Source organism: Megalobrama amblycephala, linkage group LG10, assembly GCF_018812025.1.
Source record: "Megalobrama amblycephala isolate DHTTF-2021 linkage group LG10, ASM1881202v1, whole genome shotgun sequence".
NCBI lineage: Eukaryota > Metazoa > Chordata > Actinopteri > Cypriniformes > Xenocyprididae > Megalobrama > Megalobrama amblycephala.
Window position 1 is genome coordinate 23,203,228 of NC_063053.1, and position 11,716 is coordinate 23,214,943.

The window sequence follows — 11,716 nt, forward strand, 5'->3', positions numbered from 1 at the left end:
TCCATCCAATATAAAAATATTCCACACGGCTCCAGAGGGGTTAATGAAGGCCTTCTGAAGTGAAGTGATGAGTTTGTGTAAAAAAAATCATATTTAACAAGTTATGAAGTAAAATATCTAGCTCCCGCCAGACCGCCTTCCGTATTCAGATTAAGGAAAAAATGGAACTGGATTTGCGTCAATTCCGTAAGTTGAACAGGGAAGGCGTAGAACGTACAGCATCAGCTATTTGAAGAATACGGAAGGCGGACTGGCAGAAGCCAGATATATTACTTCAACAACATTAAACATGTATATATATATATATATATATATATATATATATATATATATATATATATACACTTAGAATACACTTAGAATATATATATATATATATATATATATATATTTTTTTTTTTTTTTTTTTTTACACAAACACATCACTTGGCTTCAGAAGGCCTTTATTAACCCTCCAGAGCCGTGGAATATGTTCATGATGGATGGATGTAGATGAAGACACTTTTTTCAGCTCATACTCGTTTGGTAATGCATACTGCTGCCATTGAAAAGCTCGGATGCGTCAGGATATTTTTTAATATTTCTATGATTGTGTTCGTCAGAAAGAAGAAAGTCAAATACACCTGGGTGAGTAAAGCATGGGGTAATTTTCATTAGAAAGTGAACTAATCCTTTAACTATGCAAACAAATGCGAAATGCAAACACCACCCAACCACTAAATCTATAAGCTCCACACACCAACACCGATTTGAGACTGCAGGGCTGCATTCAGCCCCGACAAAACGTTGCAAAACGTTTTTTAAACGGAAACGGTGGCGCGTTGAACACCCTGTTCTGATGACGCAAGAGTTGCAACTATGGCAGCTGAGAAGGCCATTCTTTGTGTTCTTTTTGAATAATTCTCGGAGCCTGATGAAGTCGGTATAAATACGTGTTTAATACTACAAAATGCGCTCGATGTTACAGTCACTGCCCTTGCCGTCCAGAATAAAAGAGAACATCCCAATCGAGTGAAGGGATTTGTGGAAACTTCTATTATTGTTATACAACATTTGACTTGCACTTCATGATGAAAAGACAAACATTTCAGGTGAAGGATAATCCACTTCTTACCTCCGTGACTGTGTTGATCTATATTTTTTATTGTTTGTATTAGGCTTATCAATAGCTGATCACTGTTGTTGTGCTAGCTATATATATGATATTGTAATATTTACCAACTATTCTCCTCTGATTATAGAAAAGTTTATTAAAGTGTCACATCACAATAAAATAGCAAAATATAAGAATATAGTATTTTTATGTTTCATTAATACCCATTGTGCGAGCTGTCTCTTTAATACCACGCGGTTTAACGTTATATACATCTTGCCACTGATTGGGCTGACATTTCTGACACACCCACCAAACAAGAGAAAACGTATCTCAAACCCGTTGCACGCCGTTTCCAGGAAACATGTCGTTCAACCCGGAAAACGTAGCAAAACGTTGCGCACCGGTTTGAGCTTGAACATGCCCCAGGTTTAGCGCTGTTGTCCTCGGACTGAGGTTAAATGGTTCTGCAGTTGTGGTTTCTTCAGCCTTGTGGCGCCCTCTAGTGATCAGTGCTGCACAGTGCGAGCGGAAATCAATTACGAATCACTCTGTATAAACCAATCACATCTAATCACCAACTGAAGGTCTTTTTGATTGCTTAGTTTCCATCTGTAGGATAAACGATACGTAAATCATAAGCAAAACTTTATTATACACAGACAATTGATATGAAAGTGACCAGCATTACTCGCCTAGTTCTAGGTTCGATTCTTGTCATTTTCTCCAAACTAACATTGCTAAATACTGCCTTATCTTTATCTTTATCAGATGAGAGCGTCGATCGCCCTCGAACAGCACGCGGGAATCTTCTAGTGCGCGATCCGTTCACAAACACGCCAGATTTGACGCGCCAGAGATCGGTGCCTGTCCTGTGGATTCGTGGCCAAGCACCTGCGAGGAGCGCACCTGGCCAAGATTACCTAACCGAATTCAACCGCCTCCCGGACGTGTCGGTGACTTGCTCGAGCAACGGTTTCTTGTTAAGGGTGAAGAAGAGTTTCTACGGTTTCTCGGCCGTCGCAGAGGAGCTGACGCTCGGAGAAACCTGCAAAAGTAACGCGGTCCTGGAGCCGCATGAAGATTTGCTCTTCAATTACGCGCTCACGGACTGTCAGGGTGAAAAACAGGTGACTGTCACTTCAAAGTAATCTAGGTGTGTTGTCTGTCATCAGTGCCAAATAATGACATCACTCATTTCCAACTGAAAGGTGCTTCCTGATTACGTAGTTTACAAGTTTGTCCTTCGCTACGTGCCACTGTCACACCGAAACCCGTTCCTTTATCACAGAGTGAATGTGGGGGTGGAGTGTCGCTATAAAAGGTAATGTTTTAGTTTTGAGTCGGTTCAGTAATCTGAAACCTTTCTGCTGTTTTTTTTACTACTTCATTTCAGTTCAGTTTTTTTTTTTTTATTCAACCGGTTTTGAATAAGTAGGCCTATTAATTTTTTTTTTTCAAAAGAAGAGAGTTCTTGTCAGTTTTACTATTATTCTTTAAAGAGTTCAAATAATTATATCATCAAAAAATTAAAACAATTTCAAATCAATGTACAATAATCAATGTAGAAATAGTAGTAGTAAATCAATGTAGATATATCCTAAAAATTAGAAATTTCCTAAACATTTTAAACATTAAAAAACCCTACATTTTTTTAAAGGGATAGTTCACTCAAAAAATAAATTCTGCTCCTTCAAGTTGTTCCAAACCTGTATGAATTTGTTTCTTCTGCTGAACACAAAAGAAGATATTTTAAAGAATATGTGTCTCCAAACAGGCCCAGAGCCCCACTGACTTCCATAGTATGTTTAACTTGTCCGCTATACCATAGAGTAAGACGGATTCAGTACAGTCAAAAAACAGCAACATGATCCTCTGAGTAACTTCAAAAAGTCTTAGCCTCCATAGAAACTACATTTGTCCTTTCGACACAGATTATCCTCATGCATCTCCCATAAAAGTTTATTATCAATAAGTAAACTGAGGTGTTTGTACGAAAGAACCTGTCTAATGGGCTCATTGTTCATCATGATAGGTGAGTGATTGACCATAACTTGGGATCAAAAATCATTTCTTGCTTTTTTAACATTAATCACAAGACTGTAGAGATGTTCACAAGACTGTAAACATGTACCAAAGTTGGCAGTCTCTGCAGTGTAATGTTGAATGTCCTTATCCTTGTACAGAAAACCAAGAATGACAGTATCATCTGAAACCTTTACAACAATATTCCCAGAATAGTGACTCCTATACTCATTAGTGTATAGTGTAAATAACAGTGGTGAACACGCACACCCTTAGAGGACACCAGTACTAATGGACCTGCTCTCAGAAAGAGTCTGCTTAACTAGTCCTACCAGTAAAAATGAATGAACCATTTGATACTATATGGATTGAAATAATTAAATTGGTTTTGAGTAGGTTCACTAATCAGTTCAGTAATCTGAAACCTTTCTGTTCTGTTTATTTGAATACTTCATTTCAGTTCAGTTTTTTATTTAACTGGTTTTGAATAAGTATTAAAGGTGCTAAAGAGGATGTTTTGTTTTATACATTTTTGCAATATTACTTGAAACTGTCTTTACTAACTGATAAAAGACTATTTATTAGGTGCACTGAAAGGAATAATATTAATATACATCATCTGTGCACGAGGTAGGGCCTTAAAAACATCAGCCAATCGTTTACGCGATCATCACAACTGCAGATTATGAGTTACCTGCGGTGAGTCCGACATAATGAATCCACTAACACGACACAGCGAATGCCGGTGGTAAACACTTGTGTTCCAATAGGAGTGTTTACAAGTTTTGGGAGGCGTTCCTTCGAAGGAGGGGGGTTGTTCTTACGCATGCGCTCATTTCAAAAACTCACTAACAGTCTTTGGATTCTCAGTCGACGAAAAGATCCTCTCTATCACCTTTAAGTTTTTTTTTTCAAAGGAAGAGAGTTCTTGCAAGTTTTACTATTATTCTATCATCAAAAGATTAAAAGAATTTCAAATCAGTGTAGATATATCCTAAAAATCTGAAATTTCCTAAACATTTTAAACATTAAAAAAAACCCTACATTTTTAAAGGGATAGTTGACTCAAAAATTAAAATTCTGTCATCATTTATGCTCCCTCAAGTTGTTCCAAACCTGTATGAATTTGTTTCTTCTGCTGAACACAAAAGAAGATATTTTAAAGAATATGTGTCTCCAAACAGGCCTTCCATAGTATTTTAACTGTCCGCTATACCATACAGTAAGACGGATTGAATACAGTCATGATAAAACGGCAACATGATCCTCTGAGCAACTCCAAAAAGTCTTAGCCTCCATAGAAACTACATTTGTCCTTTCGACACAGATTATCCTCATGCACCTCCCATAAAAGTTTATTATCAATAAGTAAACCGAAGTGTTTGTACGAAAGAACCTGTCTAATGGGCTCATTGTTCATCATGATAGGTGAGCGGTTGACCATAACTTGGGATCAAAAATCATTTCTTGTTTTTGTAACGTTAATCACAAGACTGTGTAGAGAAGTTCACAATCTCTGCAGTGTAATGTTGAATATGTAATGTCCTTATCCTTGTACAGAAAACCAAGAATGACAGTATCATCTGAAACCTTTACAGCAATATTCCCAGAACGGTGACTCCTATACTCATTAGTGTACAGTGTAAATAACAGTGGTCAACATACACACCTTTAGAGGACAACGTACTAATGGACCTTCTCTCAGAAAGAGTCTGCTTAACTAGTCCTACCAGTAAAAATGAATGAACCATTTGATACTATATGGATTGAAATAATTAAATTGGTTTTGAGTAGGTTCACTACTCAGTTCAGTAATCTGAAACCTTTCTGTTCTGTTTATTTTAATACTTCATTTCAGTTCAGTTTTTTATTTAACTGGTTTTGAATAAGTATTAAGTTTTTTTTTTTCAAAGGAAGAGAGTTCTTGCAAGTTTTACTATTATTCTATCATCAAAAGATTAAAAGAATTTCAAATCAGTGTAGATATATCCTAAAAATCTGCAATTTCCTAAACATTTTAAACATTAAAAAAACTACATTTTTAAAGGGATAGTCGACTCAAAAATTAAAATTCTGTCATCATTTATGCTCCCTCAAGTTGTTCCAAACCTGTATGAGTTTCTTTCTTCTGCTGAACACAAAAGAAGATATTTTAAAGAATATGTGTCTCCAAACAGGCCCAGAGCCCCACTGACTTCCATGGTATTTTAACTGTCCGCTATACCATAGAGTAAGATGGATTGAATACAGTCATGATAAAACAGCAACATGATCCTCTGAGCAACTCCAAAAGGTCTTAGCCTCCATAGAAACTACATTTGTTTGTCCTTTCGACACAGATTATCCTCATGCACCTCCAATAAAAGTTTATTATCAAAAAGTAAACTGAGGTGTTTGTACGAAAGAACCTGTCTATGGGCTCATTGTTCATCATGATAGGTTTGTGGTTGACTATAACTTGGGATCAAAAATCATTTCCTGTTTTTCTAACAGTAATCACAAGACTGTGTAGAGAAGTTCACGATCTCTGCAGTATAATGTTGAATGTCAATATTCCCAGAATGGTGACTCCTATACTCATTAGTGTACAGTGTAAATAGTGGTGAACACGCACACCCTTAGAGGACACCAGTACTAATGGACCCACACTCAGAAAGAGTCTGCTTAACTCTAACTTGTCCTACCGGTAAAAATGAATAAACAATTTGATACTATATGAATTGACAGTCAAACTATTTAGTTTGGAGAGCATAATGTGAACAACCAAGAAAGAACAACCTGGCACAAGCCTTAGGATCTTCCAGATGTTTTACAACATGAGGCACCACAGTAAGGCATCTTCAGTGGCCCTATTGATTCGATAAGCAAACCGATAAGACTCAAGATGGTCCTTAACATGAATGCAAAATGAAACGGTTAAAATCTTCTGAACTTTCAGAACTTTGTACAAACCCTTTTCATTTTAGTTATGTTGTTAATTAAAGTAAAACAAGCAGTTGCAATCACAGGCTGACACTTGATGACCAACAGATGCTTGTAAGAGTTAACCGAATCGAACATTGTGAAACCATGAAACCTTTAGGTTCTGTTTATTTTATTATTTTATCTTATTATTGGATATTTTGTTCAAGGTGTTACATGAACATTTGTGTTTGTGAATTAAACAAGGCAACAATTAGATTTCTTATTAATAAGAGTTGATAAAAATCATGATCAACATTAGGAGTGAAGAGCAGCTCTCAAATCATTCCAAATTTTTTGACAAAGACACAATTATGAAATTTCTTTGTCGTGTAGTCTAAAAGGAAAAGTCATAGATAATTATGACTACATAATTACAACAGAAAAATATAGATGATGCAAATGTAATAATTTCATAATCTTTTGTGACTATGTCTTTTAGTCCAGCCCAGGATGAGGAGAAACACTGTTCTGTTATTGTTTGTTATTTAGGAACCATCATGTGCACAGTCTTATGATAAACCCGACATTGAGGACACCATTGCGCAAAATCATAAGGAGCAGATCTGGTGACTTTCGGATTCAGCTGATGGACGGTGAGCATTTTTTTTTTGTTAAAAACTGTAGACTTACATCACATTTTTTACCTGTCTGTGTCACTTGACAGAGAAACATCACATGTCTTAAAAGATATATAAAAAAAATTTTGTCTGCTCACCAAGGCTGCATTTATTTAATTAAAGATACAGTAAAAACAGTAATATTGTGAAATATTATTACAATTTAAATAACTGTGTTCTGTTTGAATATATTTTAAAAAGTAATTTATTCTTGTGTTGGCAAAGCTGAATTTTCAGCATCGTTACTCCAGTCTTCAGTGTCACATGATCCTTCAGAAATCATTCTAATATGCTGATTTGCTGCTCAAGAAACATTAATTATTGTTATCAATGTTGAAAACAGTTGTGTACTTTTTTTTCAGGATTCCTTGATGAATAGAAAATTCAAAAGAAGAGCATTTATCTAAAATACAAAGTTTTTGTAACATTTCACACTACCGTTCAAAAGTTTGGGGTCAGTAAGAATTTTTATTTTTATTTTTATTGTTTTGAAAATAAATTAAAGAAATTAATACTTTTTTCCAGCAAGGTTGCATTAAATCAATCAAAAGTGACAGTAGAGACATTTATAATGTTACAAAAGATTATATTTCAAATAAATGCTGTTCTTTTGAACTTTCTATTCATCAAAAAATAAAAAAAAAAAAAAAATATATATTGTACACATATTTTGTACAGTTGTAAACAATAAATGTTTATTGAGCAGCAAATCAGCATATTAGAATGATTTCTGAAGGATCATGTGACACTGAAGACTGGAGTAACGATGCTGAAAATTCAGCTTTGCCAACTCAAGAATAAATTACATTTTAAAATATTTTAAAATAGAACACAGTTATTTTAAATTGTAATAATATTTCACAAGATCACGGTTTTACTGTATTTTTAATTAAATAAATGCAGCCGTTTCCAAACTGTTGACTGGTAGTGTGTGTTTGTGTGTGTGTGTGTGTGTGTGTGTGTGTGTGTGTGTGTGTGTGTGTATATGTGTATATATATATATGTATATATATGTGTGTGTGTGTGTGTGTGTTAAAAATTTATTTTTATGAGTGGATATGCATTGCTAAGGACTTCATTTGGATAACTTTAAAGGCGATTTTCTCAATATTTCTCAATATTTTCAGATTTTCAAATAGATGTATCTTGGCCAAATATTGTCCTATCCTAACAAACCATACATCGATGGAAAGCTTATTTCCAGAAAAATGACCCTTATGACTGGTTTTGTGGTCCAGGGTCAAAAATTCTTCATATAGTGGACTACCAATAAAATTGATAAAAATTTGGAACCAAAAATTATTCAGACACTTTGACCTGACCATGTTTTGCTTAAGTGTAATCTGACATAATTAAGATTCATTTTTTTCTGACACAGTTTAACTCTGAGATCTTGTCATATTTTATTACCATTTTTTTAAACTATAGTGAATAAACTGTAATAATGAATGAAATTTTGAAGGTGTTTGACTAAATTTTGGTTTGACTGTATATAATATAATATGATGTGTGTCCAGAAAGTAATGAGAATATTTTAAAAATTATTTTATTGAAAAATTTTACAATTGAACATTGTCTCCTTTAAAGTATGTACCTTGCAATTTTTTCCATTCTTCATAGCAAGTCTTCAAGTAGGATGGCGTTCAGAGCCTGCGTAGTGTCTCTTTGGATATTATCCACACTACCAAAATGGCATCCTTTCAAACCATCTTTAGGAATATGGAAAAGTTGCAAGGAGCCAAGTCAGGGGTGTAGGATGGGTGGGAAAGCACTGTGATGTGATTTTCAGCCAAAACATCTCTGACAGCCAAAGCACTGTGACTCAGGGCGTTGTCGTGATGAAGGATCCAAGTTGACTCAATCTCAGGACGCACACAAAAAACTATTTGTCTCAAGCCATTGATTTGACTTCTGATTTGCTCATACGAGCTTTCTTTGGGCGAGGTGACGTGGATGTGTGCCATTCTGACCTTTGTTTCTTTGTATTGGGATCGTACTCAAACACCCAGGATTAATTTCCCTCGATCACTCTACTCAAAAAAAAAACAGGCGCTCTTTCCAAATGGGCCAACAGGTCTTGGCAAACGAGTCGACTGTGTTCCTTCTGATCAGAAGACAAGTTCTTTGGAGCTGTTTTGCAAACACTTTCTCATGTTTAAATCCTGAGTCATGATTTCAGAACAATTAACTTGGCAATTCCCGTTTCCTCTGCAATCATTCTGCGAGTGATCCGTTGGTCTTGGTTGACAACAGACCTCACTGCATCTTTTCACTATTTCAAGAGGGGCATCCTGGTTGTAGTTCATCTTCAATACCTTCTTGTCCTTCCTTGAAGGCCTTGTGCCATCTGTACACTTGTGCAGATGATAGCGCAGCTTCTCCATAAGCTTTCCTCACCATTTACAAATTTCAGATGCACTTTTACCCAATTTCACACAAAATTTTATCACATACTGCTGTTCCAAACTCGTGTGCGTTTTTCTTAATACGAGGCACTTGAACAGGGTGTGTCAAAAAAAATGTGTGAAATCTGACAGGGCTGGAATGCAACTGATCAGTGTTTTAACATATACCTGGCTCCCCACCCCACCATTTATATAAAATTTGAATCAAATTAGTGTAGAATATAATAAAAATTTGTTTTATGTACATTACATTTCCTAAACATACAGTATAGCCAAGATTTTAATTATGTTGTCAGTTGCAGTTAAGCCAAGCAGCTGCAACCACAGACTGGCATTTCACAGACCAACTTTAATATAATCAAATATAATAATACATTATAATATACTATTATTAACAGAAAATGAAATTAATAAATTTCACAAAGCGGTGATTTGTGAAATTGAGCTTGTCTGTTGAGAAACATTTTTTGTAACTTTCCCATACTTACACAGCATATGTGTTTGACCTAAGCCTGATTTAATCTGTAAACTTGTTTTCTTTAATGTGGGCATTGTAAAATGATACTGATGCTCTGTATTGATGCTATCTATATTGTGTTTGCCTGTACTGTAGACTACTGGTCTTCTCCAGTCAGGTCTGCTGTGTACCTGCTGGGACAGAATGTGAATGTGCAGATTTCCACTCGACACCATTATCCTGGGATCAAGCTTTTTATCAACAGCTGTTATGTGGCTACCGTTAACACTTTGAGTCAAGCCAACAAATACAGCATCATAGACAATTACGGGTGAGTGAAGCAAAACGCTAACTTTGTGGAACATTTAACAGACACAAAGCATTCTCAAACACACATCCAGGTGTTTTCGGGAAAGCCGGATAAATCCAGGTGCTTCAAGATTCAGATTCTCCAGGGCAGACAATGTTGTTCAGTTCTCTTTTGGTGCTTTCCAATTTATTGAGGCTCCAGATGCCCAGGTGTGTTTATAATCTTGATTCTTTTCTCACTGGTGACCCATTTTGAAGACAAAACAATGCTGTAGTGTGCATTGTGATGTGTTCATTGTGTGTTTCTTCGTATTCTCTGTGTATTTTCCCTAGGTCTCACTCCATTGTGAGGTCTCTGTGTCCAGTGGAGGCCCTAGTCCAATGCAGAAGTCATGTTTTTACAGGCACCCAGACAAAAGGTTAACAAGACTAAAACGTCTGTCACATCTTAAAAGACTAAATATGTCTCATCTAAACATCTTCAAAGATCATGAATCACTCTTGTATCACTTAACACTACCATTCCATTCCATAACAAAAAATTCTATAAATATCCAGCAAATTCATGGCTTCCATGATTCGTCTCTCACCACTTTTTCCCCTCTCTGCTTCTTCTTTTCTAGATGGATCTCTGTGTTTGGGCAAGATTCTGTCTGTGACTGCTGTGACTCTGTCTGCAATCAGACTAAAACCAAACGAATAATTTATGAAGGTAAGTCAAAGCATAACCATTAACATAAATAATCAGTAGTTATACGCTAAAAAAAATTAAAAGCCCATATATCCACATTACTTAGGTGTGTAGGCTCAAAAAGTCAAATTACTGGAAAGATGAAAAAGCCTGCACATGATATCCATAGAAGAATATTTCAAGAATAATTATTACAAAGCAAAAAAGTAACAAAAATGTATTTTAGTATTATTTACAGTCAACTCCAGAATTATTGGTATCCTTGTCAAATATGATCAAAGGGGGCTTTGAAAATAAATCTACATTGTTTATCCTTTTGATCTTTTATTAAAAAAAAAATCACAAAATTCTAAAGTAAAACAATAGAAAGAGGGGGGAAAATCTCATGATGAAATAAATGGTTTTCTCTAGTTCACGTTGGCCACAATTATTGACACCCAATTATTGTAACATCCTTTTGCCAAGATAACGGCTCTGAGTCTTCACCTATAATGCCTGATGAGTTTGGAGAACACCTGACAAGAGATCAGAGACCATTCCTTCATGCAGAATCTCTCCAGATCCTTCAGATTCCCAGCTCCATGCTGGTGCTTCTTCTCTTCAGTTCACTCCACTCATTTTCTTTAGGGTTCAGGTCAGGGGACTGGGATGGCAATGGCAGAAGCTTCATTTTGTGCTCAGTGACCCATATTTGTGTTGGTTTTGATGTTTGTTTTGGATCATTGTCCTGATAGATCATCCAACCACAGCCCATTATAAGATTTCCAGCAGGAGCAGTCAGGTTTTGAATTTTTTTTTTTTTTTTATCTGTTGGTATTTGCCAGAATCCATGATACTGATACCATGTAACTGAACAAGATGTCCAGAACCTCCAGCAAATAATAGGCCCACAACATTAAAGATACAGCAGTATATTTAACCGTGGACATGGGGTACTTTTTATCCATGTGTGCACCAAACCCATCTGGTGGGTTTGCTGCCAAAAAGCTCTTTTTTTAGTTTCATCTGACCACAGAGGCCGGTTTCTTTTGAAGTTCCAGTCATGTCTGACAACTGAATATGCTGGAGTTTGTTTTTGGAGGAGAGAGGAGGATTTTTCTTGAAACCATCCCAAACAACTTTTGGTGATGTAGGTGCTGTTTGATCTCATCGCAA

General features: G+C 35.8%; 1 protein-coding gene across 2 annotated transcripts; it reads left to right on the forward strand.

The window, feature by feature from the left end:
• The first annotated feature begins 1,686 nt into the window (after positions 1-1,686).
• On the forward strand, positions 1,687-10,742 carry LOC125277171 (zona pellucida sperm-binding protein 3-like). Of its 2 annotated transcripts, XM_048205488.1 has the most exons (7): positions 1,687-2,223; positions 2,305-2,417; positions 6,572-6,675; positions 9,718-9,892; positions 9,963-10,080; positions 10,204-10,289; positions 10,494-10,742. In XM_048205488.1, the coding sequence occupies exons 1-7, from the start codon at positions 1,765-1,767 to the stop codon at positions 10,603-10,605; spliced, it is 1,167 nt and encodes a 388-aa protein (XP_048061445.1). In that variant the 5' UTR covers positions 1,687-1,764; the 3' UTR covers positions 10,606-10,742. The 2 variants fall into 2 exon arrangements, with proteins under 2 accessions (XP_048061445.1, XP_048061446.1); XM_048205489.1 differs by lacking the exon at positions 9,963-10,080.
• Positions 10,743-11,716: the final 974 nt, after the last annotated feature.